The sequence below is a fragment of the Cricetulus griseus genome, chromosome 4, assembly GCF_003668045.3.
Source record: "Cricetulus griseus strain 17A/GY chromosome 4, alternate assembly CriGri-PICRH-1.0, whole genome shotgun sequence".
Lineage (NCBI taxonomy): Eukaryota > Metazoa > Chordata > Mammalia > Rodentia > Cricetidae > Cricetulus > Cricetulus griseus.
Window position 1 is genome coordinate 216,661,345 of NC_048597.1, and position 20,490 is coordinate 216,681,834.

Sequence of the window (20,490 nt, forward strand, 5' to 3'; positions counted from 1 at the left end):
GCCTTTAATCCCAACACTTGTGAGTTCAAGGCCACCCTGGTCTACAAAGTGAGTTCTAAGAGAGTCAAGGCTGTTACTCAAAGAAACCCTGTTTTGAAAATCAAAAACAAAACAAAACCAAAAAAGGACTCTGAAACCTGGGTTGCACCAAGAATTCTCATCTTGATTTTGAGACCAGAGATCTCACTGAGTACCCTCGGTCCTAAATGTGACGCTATGATGTCCCCCATTGGCACTCTAACCTTACAATAGAGTATCATGTAACCCCTTGACACCCTCTGATGCCTTAACCTCACCCTACCACCTCTAACGCAGAGTTATCTAAAATTCTTACTTTTTTTTTTGCTACAGGATCTTTTTTTATTAATTAATTTTACATCCGACCCCAGCCTCCCCTCCCTCCTGTCCTCCCACTCCCTGTCGCCTCTTCCCTTCCGCCCCCCCCCCATCCGCCCGCCCGTCTCCGTAATCGCCCAGAAAGGAGCAGGCCTCCCAAGCTGCCAAACGACCGAGCACCTCCCCCTGAATTCAGGCTGGGCAAGGCAATCCGGCATGAGGAATGGGCTCCCAAGAAACAGTCAAAGCACCGGGGACAGTTTGATCTAAAATTCTGATTGATCATTTCGAGTATCCCAGAGCTTCCCTAGGTTACCCACAGGACCCTCTAGGTGACTGCAGACTACTCAAGTGACAGAGAAAATCCAACGGGTTGACTGTCCCGCCCCCATTCTCCTTTGTGAAGCAGAAAGTTTCCTCTGAAGAACCCTCAGCATTTCCACAGGCGCCTGCAGCTTCTAGTAATCTCTGCTGGATCTCCAGCAGTCTGTTCATAGCTGTGGCACTCACAGCAAGCCTTACAGACCCTGGACCCACCCTCTTCCCGCCTGAAGTCCCAGGGGTCTGGGTGGGGCGCGCGCCTAGTGGGTGCGCGCATTCCAACTCTAGCTCCCGGGCTCCAGAGGACTGGAAATTCCGAAATGGATAAATAGCCACAAGATTCGGATTCACTCGCTGCTGCTGGGGTCGGGAGGTCTGTCACCCAGATCCCACATCCGGTGGCTGAGTAGCCACAGCCCATTTTAATTAGGAAACAGGCAATGTTTCTTGGAACCCATTTGCTGTAGTGACTACGCACGCTCCAGTTCCTCAGAGCTGTGCTTCAGCACTGTGTGGTCCACCCAGTATAGCCCAGAGGTCAGTCCTACTTGGTCTTTTGGGTCGCCATAAACCTTCCCACAGGTGCACTAGAATTCCAGTTTGCATCTATTTCATCTCCCTGCTGATGCTGTAATCCTGGGAGCCTGAGGATGATTTGACAGTGGTTTCCATAGTGACACCAAGGACAAAGGCCATAAGCTCCTCAGATTTGCCTTCCTTGTCTCAAAGATCACAAACCTCCTATTTACCTTTTCCACTCCCCCAGCTCCATAAGCCCCCTTCCTGTCACCTCAGCTATCAGCTCTCCATCTTGCCCTGGTCTCTGTACAAATCTGGACTTTACAGAGGCATTGAAGATACTCCCACGAGTTCCCTGCCTCTGAGTAGCCTACTCCAATTCTCCATGGACTCTTTCCTTTTCTTATTAGCTCTTTTAACTAACCTGCTTCTTTGCTAAGTACACCTCTGCCACTCTTCTAAATAAGTCTCACCTTTAAAAAAAATTGTGGGTGAAGTGGACAATGTCTGGTTCTTGGCAAGAGGCTTATTTCCACAGCACAGAGATATGGCAGGGGTTGGGGGCGCTAGCCTGTTATAATCCCGTCCAAAATCCACTCCATATTTTTCTTCCTTCCCTGCTTTCCAACTTTACCCAAAGTCGTCAGACTCTCTCAGATTGTGGAGGAGTGACTGCTGGACAGACCTGGGACAGACTGAGGGCCTGGAGGGAAAGCAGCCCAGTACCTACAAGGTCAGGGCCAGCATCAACCCAAGGGAGGCGGTGGGCTTCGTCTTTGGACTCTTTATCTCTCCTTATCTCTATTTTCCTTCTCTTCAGGATGGAGTGGGCCTCAGGAGAACCAGGGAGGGGCCAGCAGGGACAGCCTCTGCCTTGGGAACTTCGCCTGGGCCTGCTTCTAAGTGGTGAGGGGGCCTGGCGAGGCCCAAGGTTATGGGATATGATGTTAAGGTCCAGGGGTGGCTGGCAGTCCCAGGGGCCCAAGGGATGTGGCTACCTAATAAAATCACTGCTGAACTGGTTAACCCACTGCCCCCAGTGCTGGCTGCCACATTGGCCCAGTCCCCTTCCTTGGATGTACCTGGCTGTTCTCGAGGAAGCTGCTATCCAGCCACTGGTGACCTGTTGGTGGGCCGTGCGGACAGACTGACTGCCTCATCCACGTGTGGCTTGCATAGCCCTCAGCCCTACTGTATCGTCAGTCACCTGCAGGTGCTGCTGGGGACTGGATGAGAGGCTGGGCCAGGGTGGGGTTGGCCTGGCTAAGGTACTGGTACTAACCTCCACCCAATACAGGATGAGAAGAAGTGTTTCCTGTGTGACTCCCGGCAGCCCTTCTCTGCTCGAGACAACCCCAACAGCCACCGAATCCAGAATGTAGTCACCAGCTTTGCACCACAACGCCGGGCAGCTTGGTGGCAGTCAGAGAATGGTGAGCCCGTGGGGAGGTCATTAAAGTGGTCAGGGCTTATATGCCAGTCACCTCAGAACCTTGACCTCTGCCTCCTGCTGCAGGTGTTCCAAGGGTCACCATCCAACTGGACCTGGAAGCTGAGTTCCATTTTACCCATCTCATTATGACTTTCAAGGTGCCTGCATAGCCGTGAACCTGCCCCAATTGCCCTGCTTTGCTCCCCAATGCCCCCGACAGAGTCCCAGCTCTACAACCCAGCTTCCCCAAGCTCCCATGTTGTGTTCTGATTACATATGAAACTTGGTCATTTCTTGCATAGTTTCCATTGCTCAGCATGCTGCAGGCCTTTGCACATGCTCTCCTGTGCTGCATTCCTAGACTAGGTCAGACACTAGCCTACCTGTCAGAGGCGGCTACCCTCCCGGGTCTGATTGCCTGGTTCTCAGTCACTTCCACTTGTCTGTGAGCTGCTTGGCAGTGATCATGACTAAGCAGGGCTCTCAGAAGCCTAGGTTGGGCTGAGGCCCTGGTTCCTGCTAATCAGACGTGTCCTCCTCCCCAACCAGACATTTCGTCCTGCTGCCATGCTGGTGGAGCGCTCTGCAGACTTTGGTCGCACGTGGCATGTGTACCGATATTTTTCCTATGACTGCGGGGCTGACTTCCCAGGAGTTCCACTGGCCCCCCCACGGCACTGGGACGATGTGGTTTGTGAGTCTCGCTACTCAGAAATCGAGCCATCCACTGAAGGCGAGGTAAAGGCTGGGATCTGGGTGGAGACTAGGAAGGGCTCTATGGGGTCTGTGGTGCACCTGAAGCAAGGTCTGATACCTCTGTGGGCTTCCTGCCATGCCAGGTCATCTACCGTGTGCTGGATCCTGCTATCCCTATCCCAGACCCCTACAGCTCACGGATTCAGAGTAAGTACTCTACCCCTGGAGACTGGCACAGGCCCAGTGTCCGGATGGATGGGGACTATTTGGGGCCTCAGTAACTATTTTGGGTGCTTCCTAGGGCAGATGCCAAGCCCAGTTTAGCTCTGGTAGCAATAGAAAAGAGGGCTCCCAAGGTGACCTTGGCAGCTGCAACCCCTGGGTGGGTATGAGGCAACCAGAGCTTGCCTGTCTAGTTGGACAAAACCCTCTTTCCTTTCTTAGACCTATTGAAGATCACCAACCTACGAGTGAACTTGACTCGGCTTCACACGCTGGGAGACAACTTGCTGGACCCACGGCGGGAGATCCGGGAGAAATACTATTATGCCCTCTATGAACTTGTTGTCCGAGGCAACTGCTTCTGCTATGGGCACGCCTCACAGTGCGCCCCTGCACCTGGGGCGCCAGCCCATGCTGAGGGCATGGTAAGGGCCTTCACTTGACTGGAATAGGGTTATGGGGAGGGGTGGGCATAGCCAGATAGTGCTACCAACCTTCCTGAATGTCTTCAAGGTACATGGGGCCTGTGTCTGCAAACACAATACTCGTGGTCTCAACTGTGAACAGTGTCGGGATTTCTATCATGACCTTCCCTGGCATCCTGCTGAGGACGGCCATACTCATGCCTGTCGGAGTGAGTGAGACACAGAACTCTGTAGCCTGACTGTGCCCTGGTTTAAACCAAATGCTGGTTGGCCAAGCCCTAAATTCCTAGGCTGCATCTAAAGGGTATCCAGGCCTTGATATCCCTGATGATCCTCAGCCCTCCTCTATAATCTGTTCTGGCTACCAGTCCCATAGATTCTGAAGCCTTGAAGTCCTTAAGCTGCCCGCTACAAATTCTGGCCTATGGTACCCACGTAAAGTGATGACACTCTTCCCTGTGTCCCTTATCCTAAGGACCTGGTTTCTCAATTGGCTTTTGCTTTCTTCCCAGAGTGTGAGTGCAACGGGCATGCTCATAGCTGCCACTTTGACATGGCTGTGTACCTGGCATCCGGCAATGTGAGTGGAGGGGTATGTGATGGATGTCAGCACAACACAGCTGGGCGCCACTGTGAGCTCTGCCGCCCCTTCTTCTACCATGACCCAACCAAGGACATGCGGGATCCAGCTGCGTGCCGTCGTAAGGCTGGGATTGGGTATAAGGGAGAGAAAACTAAGCCCGAGTCAGGAACTAGGAAGCCAGAATCTGTGTGGTAAGGGCTCGGGGTGGAACCAGAACAGCAATAGGGAAGGCTTAGAACTGATGCTGTACCATTGGGATAGGATGACTTATACTCTCCTTTGTTCTCAGCCTGTGACTGTGACCCTATGGGCTCTCAAGATGGCGGTCGTTGTGATTCCCATGATGACCCTGTGCTAGGGCTGGTCTCAGGCCAGTGTCGCTGCAAAGAACATGTGGTTGGCACTCGATGCCAGCAATGCCGTGATGGCTTCTTTGGACTTAGTGCCAGTGACCCTGTAGGATGCCAGCGTATGTACTTCCTGCTGTTACTCCTATGCTGACCTTTAACCTCTGGCCTCTTATTTCTGAAGCAGATAAATCTGAGCACATCTCCTTTCTACAGTGCTAATGGGCCTCTTTCACTACAGGTTGTCAGTGTAATTCACGGGGCACAGTGCCTGGGGCCACCCCTTGTGACTCCAACAGTGGAGCCTGTTTCTGCAAGCGGCTGGTGACTGGACATGGCTGTGACCGCTGCCTGGTGAGACTGAGCGATCTGAGATTCCAGGGTCTTGGACTTGTCCTCAAAGCACATGGCTGGGGGCCAAGTCCAGTGGGTGGGTACTGAGGACTTAGGGTCTAGTCCTGAATGAGAAGCCTCTGATTTGGGAGGCCAAGGGTATGGATCAGTTGGTCTGGGGACTGTGTTCACCAGTCAGTGGTAGAGGCTGGGAGTGTGGTTGGATTCACTGATGGGTAACAAAAGAAGTAGGTTTCTGGCCTCCATCAATCCCTTCTTCCCAGCCTGGCCACTGGGGCCTGAGCCATGACCTGCTTGGTTGCCGCCCCTGTGACTGCGACGTGGGTGGTGCCGTGGATCCTCAGTGAGTGCTGTATAACTTGGGCTTGGGTGGTGGTAGGGAAGACAAAGGGGGTGGCCCTTAAGTAACCTCAGCATTCCTCAGGTGTGATGAGGCCACAGGCCAGTGCCGCTGCCGCCAGCACATGATTGGACGGCGCTGTGAACAAGTGCAGCCTGGCTACTTCCGGCCTTTTCTAGACCATTTAACTTGGGAGGCTGAGGATGCCCGAGGGCAGGTGGGAGCACTCACAAGCTGTGGGTGGCGTGGCTAAAGAGGAGGCGTGCTTTGAAGGGATTCTTAGGGGAGGCCTTGGCAGGTGTTTGGGGCTGGCTGTGGCGGCACAGGTGGCACCTCACCTGAGTCCTCATCCCTGCTTTGACCATGTTGACTCTCAGGCACTTGAGGTGGTAGAACGTCTGGCAACCAACAGAGAGACTCCATCCTGGACTGGCTCAGGCTTTGTACGGCTTCGGGAAGGCCAGGAAGTGGAGTTCCTGGTGACCTCTTTGCCAAGGGCCATGGACTATGACCTGCTACTGCGCTGGGAGCCTCAGGTTAGACCCTGTGACAGCTGACCTGTGCAGACATTCTGGATGTGGAAGAATCCTCTCCACTCTCCTCTTCCACCAGGTTCCTGAGCAATGGGCAGAGCTGGAACTGACTGTGCATCGCCCGGGGCCTGTATCTGCCCACAGTCCCTGTGGGCATGTGCTGCCTAAGGACGACCGCATTCACGGGATGCTTCAACCAAACACCAGGTGAGGGCACAGTGGTAAGGCTTGTGGGGCCAGCCCTTATTCCACGAAGATCACCCGAAAGACCACATTGCTTTCTTATCTGTTCCTTCTTTCAAATCCGTCCTTCTGGGTGCTGCTGGCTGTGCTCACAGGAAAGTCCTAGATAAAACAGGGTCTGGCTGGGCGGTGGTGGCACACGCCTTTAATCCCAGCACTCAGGAGGCAGAGGCAGGCGGATCTCTGTGAATTTGAGACCAGTCTGGTCTACAAGAGCTAGTTCCAGAACAGCCTCCAAAGCCACAGAGAAACCCTGTCTCGAAAAAACCGAAACCAAACCAAAACAACAACAAAAAACAGGGTCTGCTTTCTCAAGGGTATGAGTTTCAGAGGCCAAGGCATTAATTGACAGAAGTCATCCTATGATAGTGATGGTAGCAAGGCAGTGTGGTATCAGAGAAAGGGTGTGACTGGTTAAGGTTTGTTACATTTTGGAAGTATTTGTTTCCTGTATCATTATCTTTTTTTTTTTTTTTCTGTATCATTATCTTTTTCATTACTCTGTTGGCCACCCTGGGCCTCTCTCCTTTTTGAGACAGGGTTTCTCTGTGTAGCCTTGGCTGTCCTGGGACTTGTTCTACAGATCAGACTGGCCTTGAACTCACAGAGATCTGCCTGCCTCTGCCTCCAAGAGCTGGGACTAAAGGTGTGCACCACCACCACCGCCCAGCTCAGATCCAGGTTCTTATAACAGTTCCAGGCTAACCTAAGACTTGAGATTTTCTTGCCTTAGTGTCTCAAGTGCTGAGAAGGAATAGTTCTGAGAGTCTTTAGGTTGAGGGTTAAGGCCAGTGTGTGGGATTCCTGGGAGGAGTAATGCTGGAGTAAAATTGGATTTCCATGAGCTGGTTGTGGTACCTTGTGCCTGTAATCCTAGCACGTGGAGGCAGGGGGATCAGAAGTTCAAGACATTCTTGGCTACACAGCAAATTCAGTATCTATCTGGTACACCTAAGACCTTGCCTCAAAAAAGGAGAAATAAGTGGGAAGAAGGAAAAAGTAGGGATGTGGGCCAGGGCACAGAGACTAAGAGAAAAGAGTAAAGAGGAAGGTACCGTGAATTTATGCCGTGATGCTAAATGCTGGAGCCAGATAAGAACAGAAAAGGGCCATTGAGTTTAGCAACATGCAGGTCATTGGTGACCTTGACACAAAGTGGGCCAGAGTCCCACTGGAGTAGAGGGCTAGCTGGCAGTGACTACAGGGGTCTCCATGGATTTATTGGGCGGGAAAGCTAAGATGAAGTAGCAGCTGTGGGATTGGAGGAGGATTTGGGAGTGGAATTAAAGAACTCGTGTTTGGGTTTACAAGGTGATGTGAATCACGTAGGGGACAGAGAGACAGGATTTCAAGGGAAGGGAACAAAGGTCTGAGGATGTAGTTCAGTGACCTGTTCCTAGCTTACACCTACAAAGCTGTAGGTTCAATCCCGGGGGCTACAAAATAAATTACTCATATTTTAATTGGGTCTTTAAAAGCAAAACAAAAGAAAGAAAGAAACAAAAACCAAAATTAAAAAAAAAAAAAACAGGGCTGGAGAAAGGAGTTAAGAACACTGCTCTTGTTTCAGAGAACCCACGTTTGGTTCCCAGCATTCACACTGGAAGGCTGCAACTGTCTGTAACTCCAGTTGCAAGAGATCCAACAATAACCTCTTTTGGCCTCTGTTGGTACCTCCACACATGTGGTGCATGAACTTACAACACACACACACACAGTGCACACATGCTCTCACACATATACACACATATACACACAAATACATATATGCATGCATGTGTACATACATAAAAATAACAAATGAGAAAAAGAAAACCTGACAGATTGTAATGTCAAGAGATACATGTTGCAGGCTCTGTATTTTAGGTGACATTGGTCTGTGTGGCTGTATGGTTCCAGAAAGCCACATCTATAGGACTCTTCTGTTCAAATTTCCTGTCAGGGACTCAGCAGGTACATGTTGGCTAGTGTGGCTCAGTAGTCTCTGCCTTGGTCAATAGGTTCGATTGCCATGAGTGGCAGTGTTAATGGCAGAAGAGAGGATCTCTGTGAGTTCAAGGCCAGCCTGATCTACAGAGTGAGTTCCAGGATAGCCGGGACTGTTAACATAGAGAAACCATGTCTGAAAAAAAAAACCAAAAAACAACAAAATCAAAAACAACAATAACAAAAATAACTAAAAGGCTCAGGATGGTCGTTGCATGGACCCTGAGTAGCATCCTATGCTGTCTCTCCTCCCCACCCGCAGGGTTTTGGTGTTTCCCAGACCCGTCTGCCTTGAGCCTGGTATCTCCTACAAACTGAATCTGAAACTGATGCGGACAGGGGGACGTGCCCGTCCTGAAACCTACTCTGGGTCTGGACTACTCATTGACTCGGTGAACAAGCCCCTCTTGCTCATATCAGCAAAGATGGCAGGGCCTATGGGGTGGAGATTATGGCAGTGGACTCGGAGGGTCTGTGATAGGAAAGGCAGGCCAATGGCTCTGTGGTAGGACTGCTGTCTGATGTGAATCACCCTCCTGCACCTCTCTTCAGCTGGTGCTGCAGCCCCATGTCTTGGTGCTCGAGATGTTTAGTGGGGGTGATGCCGCTGCCTTGGAGCGCCGTACCACCTTTGAACGCTACCGTTGCCATGAGGAAGGTCTGATGCCCAGCAAGACCCCTCTATCTGAAGCCTGTGCCCCCCTCCTCATCAGCCTGTCCTCCTTGATCTACAATGGTGCCTTGCGTAAGTACTCTGGTTATGAACTGGTAGGCAGAGGTGGGGACCTAGCCTAATCTGCTCTTCCTCTCCCGCTCACAGCGTGTCAGTGTGACCCTCAAGGCTCACTGAGTTCTGAGTGCAACCCTCATGGTGGCCAATGCCTGTGCAAACCTGGAGTGGCTGGACGCCGCTGCGATGTCTGTGCCACTGGCTCTTATGGCTTTGGTCCTGCAGGCTGTCAAGGTGTGTGTCTTCTAAACGTCCCCATTTTCATTCCTTTCCCACTTCAGGACTTCCCCCTTCCCTCTCATTAACTTCTTCCTTCCTCAACTCTGCCTTGGATCCTGTCCTTGGTTGGACTTCCTTGTACTCTCATTCTCAGCCTTCCCACCCTGACTGTTTCTATCTTATCCCCAGCCTGCCAGTGCAGCCCTGACGGGGCACTCAGTGCCCTGTGTGAAGGGACTAGCGGACAATGTCCCTGCAGAACTGGTGCCTTTGGTCTTCGCTGTGACCACTGTCAACGTGGCCAGTGGGGATTCCCCAATTGCCGGCCGTGTGTCTGCAATGGGCATGCAGATGAATGCGATACCCACACAGGCGCTTGCCTGGGCTGCCGTGATTACACAGGGGGCGAGCATTGTGAAAGGTGAGCCTAGAGCAGCTGTGAGTGGTTGGTGGCTGGGCAGGCTGCCTGCAGATAGCTCTCACTCGTTCCCCTGCAGGTGCGTTGCTGGTTTTCATGGGGACCCACGGCTACCATATGGAGGCCAGTGCCGACCTTGTCCCTGTCCTGAGGGTCCTGGGAGCCAGCGGCACTTTGCTACTTCTTGCCACCGGGATGGATATTCCCAGCAAATTGTGTGCCACTGCCGAGCTGGTTACACTGGTGAGTGGGCAGGGCACAGGTATGGGATTAGGGTAACGTGGCTAAGCGTAGCACTCATGGTTTCCTCTTGACTGTGAACAGGGCTTCGGTGTGAAGCTTGTGCCCCCGGGCACTTTGGAGACCCATCAAAGCCAGGTGGCCAGTGTCAGCTGTGTGAATGCAGTGGAAACATCGACCCCACAGACCCTGATGCCTGTGATCCCCACACTGGGCAATGCTTGCGTTGCTTATACAACACAGAAGGGCCCCACTGTGGCCATTGCAAGCCTGGATTCCATGGGCAAGCAGCCCGACAGAGCTGTCACCGTGAGTTTGGATATGGGAAGTGATGGTTGGGGGCGGGGGTTCTGCCAGGGAGAGATCCCCTTGATTGTTGTGTCTGTCTCGGCTTGCCCAGGCTGCACCTGCAATCCTCTCGGCACAAATCCCCAGCAGTGCCCATCCACTGACCAGTGCCGCTGTGACCCGAGCAGTGGGCAGTGCCCATGCCTCCCCCATGTCCAAGGCCTTAGTTGTGACCATTGTGCCCCCAACTTCTGGAACTTCACCAGTGGCCGTGGCTGTCAGCCTTGTGCTTGCCACCCAACCAGGGCCAGAGGCCCCACCTGCAATGAGGTATGGAACCCTGGGTAGAGGCCGCCCGCTATCTGCCTCACAGGCTCAACTTTTGGTAGAGACTCTGACCCTTGCTCTGTTTGTGTCCTAGTTCACAGGGCAGTGCCACTGTCATGCCGGCTTTGGTGGAAGGACTTGTTCTGAGTGCCAAAAGCTCCACTGGGGAGACCCTGGCCTGCAGTGCCGTGGTGAGAACCCTGGAGAGACGGGGAGAATGAAGCCTGTCTCCGCCTGCATCACCACAGCCTTCATACTATGGTTTGTCTTTTTCTGCAGCTTGTGATTGTGATCCTCGAGGAATAGACAACCCTCAGTGTCACCGTTCCACGGGCCATTGTAGCTGCCGTCCAGGCGTGTCTGGCGTGCGCTGTGACCAGTGTGCTCGTGGCTTCTCAGGTGTTTTTCCTGCTTGTCACCCCTGCCATGCATGCTTTGGAGATTGGGATCGTGTTGTACAGGACTTGGCTGCTCGTACACGACGCCTGGAGCAGTGGGCCCAGGAGTTGCAGCAAACGGGTGTGCTGGGTGCCTTTGAGAGCATCTTTTTGAACATGCAGGGGAAGCTGGGCATGGTACAGGCCATCGTGAGTGCCCGCAATGCCTCAGCAGCCTCTACCGCCAAGCTTGTAGAGGCCACAGAAGGACTGCGGTATGGATGGGACTAAATAAATATGGTGGGATGGAGCAAAGGCCCAAAAGACCTGGACTGAAGCCTCTCTAAACATGTTCCCTGTTGATTATAGCCATGAAATTGGGAAGACCACTGAGCGCCTGACTCAGTTAGAAGCAGAGCTAACAGATGTACAGGATGAGAACTTCAATGCCAACCATGCACTCAGTGGTCTGGAGAGAGACGGGCTTGCGCTTAATCTCACACTGAGGCAGCTTGACCAGCATCTGGACATCCTCAAACATTCAAATTTCTTAGGTGAGTTGTTGGTTAACGAGGCAGGTGGGCCAAGGCCAATTTTCAGCTGACCGATCCCTCTGATCCAACTTAGGTGCCTATGACAGCATCCGACATGCCCACAGCCAGTCTACAGAAGCAGAACGCCGTGCCAACACCTCTACCCTTGCAGTACCCAGCCCAGTGAGCAATTCAGCAGACACCCGGCGTCGGACAGAAGTGCTCATGGGGGCCCAAAAAGAAAACTTCAGCCGCAAACAGTTAGCAAACCAAAAGGCACTGGGACAGCTCTCTTCCCGTACCCACACCCTGAGCCTGACAGGCATAAATGAACTGGTGAGGTGTAAGCGTGGGGTGGGATAGGCAGCTGTGGGGGGGTATTCTTCCCACAGAACCTTGATTTGTTTTGTGCCTGGCAGGTGTGTGGGGCACCAGGGGACCAATCCTGTGCTAGCAGCCCCTGTGGGGGTGCCGGATGTCGGGATGAGGATGGGCAGCCCCGTTGCGGTGGCCTTGGTTGCAGTGGGGCAGCAGCCACAGCAGATCTGGCTCTGGGCCGGGCTCGGCTCACACAGGCCGAGCTGCAGCGGGCACTGGTAGAAGGTGGTGGCATCCTTGGCCGAGTGTCTGAGACTCGCCGGCAGGCAGAGGAGGCACACCAGCGGGCACAGGCAGCCCTGGACAAGGCTAATGCTTCTAGGGGCCAAGTGGAGCAGGCCAACCAGGAGCTTCGGGAACTTATCCAGAATGTGAAGGACTTCCTCAGCCGTGAGCCCCCCACGTGGCCCCGGCCCTGTGATTGTTTCCCTTATGTCTGTGTGTACTTGAGTCTCGGGGTCTGCGATGAGCACGTGTTTATGACCCTATGTCTGGCCCCCGAGTCCATGTCCAGTCAGTGTCCCTAAGTCTCTGCCTCTTATATAGTCTCTGTTCTCTGTTCACACCCTTACCCCTTTTAGCAAACTCCCATGGCATGTGCAGTCTGAGAACCCACGTATCCAAGATTATGTTCCCACGCTCACGCAGGAGAATCTGTTCTTAAGCTCTTGTCTGTGTCTCCACAGAGGAGGGAGCCGATCCTGACAGTATTGAGATGGTAGCCACAAGGGTGCTGGAACTCTCCATCCCAGCCTCACCTGAGCAGATCCAGCACCTAGCAAGTGAGATTGCAGAACGCGTCCGAAGCCTGGCGGATGTGGACGCAATCCTGGCACATACTATGGGCGATGTGCGTCGGGCTGAGCGGCTACTACAAGATGCACAGCGGGCACGGTCTGACCCCAGCCCCGGCCCCCATTCCTGAAACCTGGTCCTGATACTGGCAGACCCTGATCTCCCCTTTTCCTCAGGAGCCGTGCTGAGGGTGAGAAACAGAAGGCAGAGACCGTGCAGGCAGCACTGGAGGAGGCTCAGAGGGCACAGGGTGCTGCTCAGGGAGCCATCCGGGGAGCTGTGGCTGACACACAGAACACAGAACAGACCCTGCACCAGGTGTGGTGGTCTCCCTAGGGCATCAGTGGGACAAGGTTATGAGCGTGTCCTCTGGATCTGTTTTGTTGTGTTTGGAACCAGGTCTCACCGTGTAGTCCTGGCCGGCCTGAAACTCACAGAGATCAACCTTCCTCTCCCTCTCAATCCCTGGGACTAAAGGTGGATCTGTTTAATCCTGGGCCCCTCTGTGACAGGTACAAGAGCGGGTGGCAGGGGCAGAGCAGTCATTGAACTCTGCAAGTGAGCGGACTCAGCAATTGGATGCTCTCCTGGAGGCCCTGAAACTGAAACGGGCAGGAAATAGCCTGGCAGCATCTACAGCTGAAGAAACAGCAGGCAGTGCTCAGAGCCGTGCCAGGGAGGCTGAAAAGGTAAGTCGAGGCAAAGCCACCCTGGGGGAGTAGCGGTAGTGTAGTTAGGGCCCCACCGTACTAGCAGACTGACCCTGCCTTTTACATCTGCAGCAGCTGCGGGAACAAGTGGGTGACCAGTACCAAACTGTGAGGGCGCTGGCTGAAAGGAAGGCTGAAGGTGTGCTGGCCGCACAGGCCCGGGCAGAACAACTGCGGGACGAGGCTCGGGGCCTGCTGCAAGCCGCACAGGACAAGCTGCAGCGGCTCCAGGGTGAGGACCGTGGTGGGCGGGAGCTAGAGAGGTGGGATTGTGGGAGAAAGACCTGAACTGTTTCTTGACCCTTCTAGAACTGGAGGGCACCTATGAAGAGAATGAACGTCAGCTGGAGGGCAAGGCGGCCCAGCTGGATGGGCTGGAGGCCAGGATGCGCAGTGTGCTTCAGGCCATCAACCTGCAGGTCCAGATCTACAACACCTGCCAGTGACCACTCCCCAGGGCCTAGCCTTGTCCCCAGGCACTGATCCACACGCGTGTGTGTCCACACATTAAAGAGCTTTTGGCTAGCAAGTGCTTTCAATAAAGCAGTGTGAACCTCCACTGTGTTGTCTGGACGTTGATGGGAGGGGCGAAGGACCTCTGTACATTGTCATCAGTGGAATTCTAGCAAAGGCCACAGCACCGGAATCCCTCTTCTTTCTTTCCGGCCCTCCCCACAGCTGCCCTTCACGACAGCCCCCGCTCTTGCCGGAAGTGCGTCATCAGCTCGCAGCTCCGCCTCCCATAGTCTTATCTAGAAGTCGAAACAAAACAAGCGGCTGAAGCGGCGGCGGCGGAGCCGGGACGGGGGAGGGGCGCGCCGGAACCGGAACCGACTCGACGCCGGAACCGGAATCGAGAGCGGGTTGCCAGGGCCCGAAGAGGGCTGGTGGCGGCGGTCTCGCTCGGTGAGTGGTGCGGGCCGCAAGCCGCTGGTTTGGCCGCGGCGGGAAGGCCGCGGCGTTGGCCTGCGGCGGCCTGCTCAAGGTCACGGGCCGTGCCAGCCTCGACATCTCGAGCCCCGCGGTGTGAGGGGCCTACCGATGCCGACCGAGCCGTTATGCTACACCTGTGGCCGGCCTCTCTGTTTTTAAGAGGACTAGCGGCGAGCGAGGGTGGCTTCCTGGAGGAGGTGGTGGCAGGCCTGGGATTCGGAGGTTGGAGTCGGATAGCTGCCTACTTGGGGCGTTGGTCTGTGGTCAGTAACTCTGCGCAGCCTTTCCGACCATCTGGGATCTCTGGATAGTCGCTCTCCCGCCTTGACGTCCTGGGAGCATGGGGGAGGGACTCAACTTGTGACTAGGAAACCCAGGGTGTTCTGCCCTCAGGCCTGGACAGGCTGACACTAGATTGAGCTCATCCCTCTCGCCGGACAAGGGTATTTTTTATCACCCCATCTCCCCCAAGGGATCATAGACTAGTCGTCTCTCTTCTGGCTGTGCAAGCCGGGCTTGAGGCTGCTAGGGGTCCTAGGTCTACGTTCCACCTCCACTCCGGCTTCAGTGTCTGGTTTTGAAAACTTGGTTTTGGATGGAGAGAGCCAGAATCTACATACAAATGGGAAACTGGTTAGGCTTCTGTGGATCAAAGCTGACGAATGAAGGAACCTGGAAATAGGGCGATGTCTGTTTCGTGCCCACCAGCAAGTTGCAACACTTGAGTTCACTCTCTTTGGAGCTGGGGAGACCAAGTAGTTTCAGGAGCAGGTTTCTGACAAAAACGAGAGCCGGCAGGAAGCAGATTAGCCACCTAAGTACCAGGACTGTTTCTGGTCAGTGGCAGCACCTGGGGAGGGTCCGTTTTCAGCTATAGTCTGGCCTTTCCACAACTACTTGATGGTCTCCGCCTCTCTTGCCTTCTTCTTCTTCACCTTCTACTTGTCTGGTGGTGACTAAGCAGCCAGTGAGTGAAGGAAACACAGCGGCTCTGCTCAGCGTGCCAGTCCTGTGGGTTGGAGCCATGGCTCCTGTCCAGAGGGTGAGCCTGGGCCCAGGCCATGACTGCCTTGACCTAGCTCTTCCTCAGTGCAGCTTCCAGCATTGTGGCTCTTTTGTAGCTACTCAGGAGGTGTGGCCTGAAGCAGTTGCTGCTACTTGAATTATTTATTTCCTCACAGGGTAGCTTTAGAGTGTTCATGGCTGCCTCAGATGGTGACAAGATATTACCCTTTAGGTCAAGAGTGCCCTCAGTTGCTGAGTCCTGGTTGTAGGCAGGGAACAAATTGTTTGGCTTTGGCAGTGATTCGTAGTCTGTTTTCATTAGGCTGTTGGTTCCTTGCTGAAGAATTTGGCTACAAAGAGTTGCCAAGATAGCTGGGCCAGGAAGAAAGCGCCGCAGCCCTGACCCAGACGCTGTTGCCGATCCTGGGGCGCTCTGGCTGGCGACCAAGCGGCTGAAGATGTCTGGTGGGGCCAGTACTACAGGCCCAAGGAGAGGGCCCCCAGGACTGGAGGAGGCCACTAGTAAGAAGAAACAGAAGGATCGAGCAAACCAGGAAAGCAAAGATGGAGATCCCAGGAGAGGTAGGAGTGGCATTTCCAGAGTCCTCCTGGTTCCTTCTTCCCAGGTCTCTGGACATGCAGTTTAGAGGTCTGTCTCCTCCCTCCTTTACCATGGGTTGGTGCTGAGAAAAATACCCATCTCGAGCTGGATAGAGCCTCAGCTTTAAACCTGAGGAGCTTGGCTGAGATCCAGACGGCGGGGTCTTGGAATCTGCCTCCTCATTATTGTCTGTTTTTCCTCTTGTTGCCAGCGTCCACTCCTGGAAAGGAGCAGACCAAAGAGGGTGAGTACTGAATGGAATGGGGCTTTTGAGTGCTACTTGAGGGAAGGGAGAATTTAGCTCTCCTGTGAAGCAGTAGGTTCGGCTCTTTTACCTGTGTGTTGTCATTAGCAACAACTCTTGTGATCCGTTTGCCCTTCTCCATGTAGAATTGTTGCTTGATTGGAGACAGACTGCAGATGAGGTGACTGTTAAACTGCGGGTAGGAGCAGGTCCCCTATGTCTGGAGGAAGTAGATGCTGCTTTCACAGACACAGACTGTGTGGTGAGGCTTCCAGGTGTGTTCATCTGCCCAGACTACATATCACCTTTGTGTCCTCTACTGTCCCCCACCTCAGATCACTGTTTACACTTTTTTTTTTTCCAGGTGGTCAGCAATGGGGTGGTGTCTTTTTTGCTGAAATACAGAGTTCTTGCACCAAAGTGCAGGCTCGTAAGGGTGGACTTCTACAGTTGACACTACCCAAGAAGGTGCCTCTGCTCACCTGGCCCTCTCTCCTGGTAAGTTCCAATTGAGTGTATGGGAGCTGGGGATACCCAGTGTATTTAAACAGGGCCTAACTATTGTATCTTTGGCAGAAGAAACCTCTAGGGACCCAAGAGCTGGTGCCAGGGTTGCGGTGCCAGGAGAATGGGCAAGAGCTGTCTCCCATTGCCCTGGAGCCAGGCTCTGAGCCCCGCAGAGCTAAACAGGAAGCCCGAAACCAGAAGCGGGCCCAGGGCCGTGGTGAGGTAGGCTCAGGGGCTGGCCCTGGGGCACAGGCAGGGCCCAGCGCCAAGAGGGCCGTGCATCTTCGCAGAGGGCCAGAAGGGGAAGGGTCCAGGGATGGCCCTGGCCCCCAGGGTGATGCCCCACCCTTTCTGTCTTCTGACTCGGCTACTCAGGTGAGAGTTAGGTACCTGTTGGGGTGTTTGGAGATTGGGGAAGAAATGTGGACTAGAGTGGGTGTCACCTGCCAGACCCAGGGCTAAATTTTACCCTTCTTTTTCCTTCTCCTCTCTTCTTTCCTTCCTTTTGTGTGTGGTTAGGTTGAGGTTGACGAGCAGCTCCATGTACTACCACTGAACCCTCAAACCAATCTCTTGGGCTCAGAGAAGAATTTAGCACTTTTGACAGGAGAGAATACAGTGTCTCCCAGGAATGACCCAGTCTCCCCATCCCCAGTCATGGTCCGGAACAGAGGCCATGAGAAAGATGACCATATCAAAGAGGAGATGGCAGTAGGAGCAGATTCTGCAACTTTGATGGATGGTAAAATGGGGATCGGCCAGGTAGACCCCCAAGTTGGGTTGCAGGGTTGATGGGTGGGTAGGGAGGAATATGGTAATAGGCTGGAATTTGTCTTGGGTTGGTGGCACTGAGCCATGGTCTCAACATAGAACCAGAGTCCATGGTGAACCTGGCGTTTGTCAAGAATGACTCCTATGAGAAGGGGCCGGATTCGGTGGTGGTGCACGTGTATGTGAAGGAGATCTGCAGGGACACCTCGCGAGTCCTTTTCCGAGAGCAGGACTTCACACTCATCTTCCAGACCAGGTGTGTGACTGGGTTGGGGCAGACAGTGTGCTTCAAATGGGAGTGTGTTTCAAACTTCTCCCTTTGTCCTTTCCCTTCCTCGCTCTGCCTCTGCAGGGACGGAAATTTCCTGAGATTGCATCCGGGCTGTGGGCCCCACACCATCTTCCGCTGGCAGGTGAAGCTCAGGTTGGTGGTGCCCAGCCCCATTACTGTTTCCCTCACCTGGGTTTCCATTTCTCTGGCTTGTTCTAGCATGACACCTGCTTCATTTGCTATCTCTGAACTCAGCTTTTCTCTGACAGGAACTTGATTGAGCCAGAGCAGTGTACGTTCTGTTTCACGGCCTCTCGCATCGATATCTGCCTCCGGAAGCGGCAGAGTCAGCGCTGGGGGGGACTGGAGGCCCCAGCTACACGAGGTCTGCACACGAGCTCCCTTCATTGCCCAGCCTTACTGGTCAGGACCCCGTCACACATGCTGCTAACCACCAGCCCTCTCGTTCCCCCTTTTTAAGGTGCAGTGGGTGGTGCAAAGGTTGCCGTGCCGACAGGTCCAACCCCTTTGGATTCAGCCCCTCCAGGAGGTACCCCCCACCCCCTGACAGGCCAGGAGGAAGCCAGGGCTGTGGAGAAGGAAAAACCCAAGGCCCGATCTGAGGACACAGGGCTTGATGGTGTGGTGGCCCGCACCCCTTTGGAGCATGTAGCTACAAAGCCAGAACCACACTTGGCCTCGGTGAGAATCTTGGGTAGGGAAGGGCCAAGCATGAGGCTGGAAGCTGGGTGGTGGTGCACGCCTTTAATCCCAGTACTTGGGAAGCGGAGGCAGGCGGATCTCTGTGCCTACAAGGCCAACCTGCTCTATAAAGCAAGTTCCAGGACAGCTAGGGCTGTTACACAGAGAGACCCTGTCTCAACAACAAACAAACAAAATAGGTGGTAATAATAATAATTGTCAGGCTGGAGAGCATTGGGGTGGCTCTCTCATGTTCCCTTTGCTCCCACAGCCCAAACCCACATGTATGGTGCCCCCAATGCCTCATAGTCCGGTGAGTGGAGATAGTGTGGAGGAGGAGGAAGAGGAAGAGAAGAAGGTCTGTCTGCCAGGCTTTACTGGCCTTGTCAATTTAGGGAACACGTGCTTCATGAACAGTGTCATTCAGTCTCTGTCCAACACGCGGGAGCTTCGCGACTTCTTCCACGGTGAGGTCAGGGCGTCGGGGCCAGGAGCCGGGGCACAGGACGAAGGGGTAGCATTGCCTCTTACACCTCTGCTTGACTGTCTTAGACCGATCCTTTGAAGCTGAGATTAACTACAACAACCCGTTGGGGACTGGTGGGCGACTGGCCATTGGCTTTGCTGTGCTGCTCAGGGCCCTGTGGAAAGGCACGCATCAAGCCTTCCAGCCCTCCAAGCTAAAGGTGATTTGTGATTGCTCCCACTCCTGTTCAGAGAAGGTTGGGAGGGCTGGCTAGTGAGGGGCCTGGTGAGTGGGCACTGAGATTTCTCATTAACACTTTGGCCTCCCGGTGCAGGCCATTGTGGCAAGCAAGGCCAGCCAGTTCACAGGCTATGCACAGCATGATGCCCAAGAGTTCATGGCTTTCTTGTTGGATGGGCTACATGAGGACCTAAATCGGATCCAAAACAAGCCCTACACAGAGACTGTGGACTCTGATGGACGTCCTGACGAGGTCAGTCAAGGTGGGATTGTAGGGTGGGGTTTTTGTGTGTCTCAGCTCTTAAGTCTCCTCAGTTCTCACCAGTGCTTTCTCAGGTGGTGGCCGAGGAAGCATGGCAGCGACACAAGATGAGGAACGACTCATTCATTGTGGACCTGTTCCAGGGCCAGTACAAGTCGAAGCTGGTGTGCCCTGTGTGTGCCAAGGTGTGGTAGACTCCCCCAGAGAGGCCCCCTCGTTGGTTTGGTCAGATTAAGTTGAAGCTTGTGCATTTTCAGGGAGTTAGGGCAAAATTGGGAAGGAAGGTGGCAGAGAAGCCTGAGGTTCTGTGTGGTCCAGAGACACCAAGCAGAGGAAGCCGCCTGCTGAGTGCAGTTGGGGGAGGGGAGAGGGTATTGGGATGGAGAGGTGTGGTGCTGCAAAGATAAGTAAGGTGTGCTGAAGTTGTGGCTCAGTTTGAAAGGCACGCAGGATCAATGAAGGGGATCTTGGGAAAGTGACTGAGCGGCCAGAAAAGGAATTGTACCAGAGAAGGGGCATTGGTGGGTCCTGCTGGGTCCCCTTGCCCGGTCTAGTGCTCTAAGACTCAGAGTTTGCTGACTGGCTGGCTGTGAGAGCCCTGCATTAGACTCTCCAGGAATGAGCATCTTGACCCTTGGTCACCCTAGTGTCACCTTTGCATACACAGGTCTCCATCACTTTTGACCCGTTCCTTTATCTTCCGGTGCCTTTGCCTCAAAAGCAAAAGGTTCTCCCCATCTTCTATTTTGCTCGGGAGCCCCACAGCAAACCCATCAAGGTGAGTAAGGAGCTCCTCCCCTCTGGGCGATCATAGAAAAACATAACTCTCTTCATTCCCCCACACTGACTTTACCTTTGTTGCCAAAGTTTTTGGTGAGTGTTAGCAAGGAGAACTCCAGCGCAAGTGAAGTTTTGGATTCCCTCTCTCAGAGTGTCCATGTGAAGCCTGAGAACCTACGACTGGCTGAGGTATATCTCTTTACCAATTTTCTGCGTGTGTGGCCATATGAGGTGTTTTGTTTGTTTGTTTTTATTAATGTTTTATTTTATGAGTGTTTTACCCTGTGTGTGTGTGTGTGTGTGTGATGTGTGTGTGTGTGTGTGTGTGTGTGTGTGTGTGTGTGTGTGAGTGTGTG

The 20,490-nt window shown here is 53.7% G+C and overlaps 2 protein-coding genes across 12 annotated transcripts in view; both read left to right on the top strand.

Annotated features, from left to right (window-relative positions):
* The first annotated feature begins 1,816 nt into the window (after positions 1-1,816).
* Lamb2 (laminin subunit beta 2) lies at positions 1,817-13,911 on the top strand. 2 transcript variants are annotated; one of them, XM_027414568.1, is made up of 33 exons: positions 1,817-1,909; positions 1,997-2,082; positions 2,217-2,389; positions 2,474-2,609; positions 2,693-2,766; positions 3,158-3,346; positions 3,448-3,511; positions 3,749-3,951; positions 4,040-4,160; positions 4,464-4,652; positions 4,824-5,003; positions 5,123-5,235; positions 5,499-5,578; positions 5,660-5,792; positions 5,953-6,111; positions 6,188-6,315; positions 8,600-8,729; positions 8,890-9,082; positions 9,158-9,301; positions 9,476-9,707; positions 9,784-9,947; positions 10,029-10,253; positions 10,345-10,562; positions 10,654-10,750; positions 10,839-11,211; positions 11,306-11,490; positions 11,564-11,805; positions 11,889-12,237; positions 12,534-12,741; positions 12,819-12,960; positions 13,155-13,331; positions 13,425-13,584; positions 13,662-13,911. In XM_027414568.1, the coding sequence occupies exons 2-33, from the start codon at positions 1,998-2,000 to the stop codon at positions 13,796-13,798; spliced, it is 5,403 nt and encodes a 1,800-aa protein (XP_027270369.1). In that variant the 5' UTR covers positions 1,817-1,909; position 1,997; the 3' UTR covers positions 13,799-13,911. The 2 variants fall into 2 exon arrangements, with proteins under 2 accessions (XP_027270369.1, XP_027270370.1); XM_027414569.1 differs by having other exon boundaries at positions 13,428-13,584.
* A 211-nt stretch (positions 13,912-14,122) lies between these two features.
* Positions 14,123-20,490, top strand: part of Usp19 (ubiquitin specific peptidase 19) — a 12,077-nt gene continuing 5,709 nt past the window's right edge. For 4 of the 10 annotated variants that reach the window (XM_027414575.2, XM_027414570.1, XM_027414574.2 and 1 more), the window contains exons 1-17: positions 14,123-14,258; positions 15,613-15,872; positions 16,103-16,135; positions 16,282-16,410; positions 16,500-16,633; positions 16,712-17,017; positions 17,162-17,384; positions 17,513-17,669; positions 17,766-17,837; positions 17,954-18,069; positions 18,166-18,386; positions 18,658-18,853; positions 18,939-19,072; positions 19,187-19,345; positions 19,429-19,539; positions 20,022-20,132; positions 20,222-20,323. In XM_027414575.2, coding sequence (XP_027270376.1) covers positions 15,749-15,872; positions 16,103-16,135; positions 16,282-16,410; positions 16,500-16,633; positions 16,712-17,017; positions 17,162-17,384; positions 17,513-17,669; positions 17,766-17,837; positions 17,954-18,069; positions 18,166-18,386; positions 18,658-18,853; positions 18,939-19,072; positions 19,187-19,345; positions 19,429-19,539; positions 20,022-20,132; positions 20,222-20,323 — 2,328 coding nt within the window. In that variant the 5' untranslated portion in view covers positions 14,123-14,258; positions 15,613-15,748. Of the gene's footprint in view, positions 14,259-14,409; positions 14,549-15,612; positions 15,873-16,102; positions 16,136-16,281; positions 16,411-16,499; positions 16,634-16,711; positions 17,018-17,161; positions 17,385-17,512; positions 17,670-17,765; positions 17,838-17,953; positions 18,070-18,165; positions 18,387-18,657; positions 18,854-18,938; positions 19,073-19,186; positions 19,346-19,428; positions 19,540-20,021; positions 20,133-20,221; positions 20,324-20,490 lie in introns of those variants that run through there. The other 6 variants (XM_027414577.2, XM_027414573.2, XM_027414576.2 and 3 more) reach the window with 4 other exon arrangements.

Bases quoted from the DNA above. Each gene is read 5' to 3' on its own strand.
- Lamb2 (XM_027414568.1), top strand. From the start codon at position 1,998: ATGGAGTGGGCCTCAGGAGAACCAGGGAGGGGCCAGCAGGGACAGCCT. The intron at 5,579-5,659 runs GTGAGTGCTGTA...AGCATTCCTCAG, and splicing joins GGTGGTGCCGTGGATCCTCA to GTGTGATGAGGCCACAGGCC. The intron at 5,793-5,952 runs GTGGGAGCACTC...GTTGACTCTCAG, and splicing joins CTGAGGATGCCCGAGGGCAG to GCACTTGAGGTGGTAGAACG.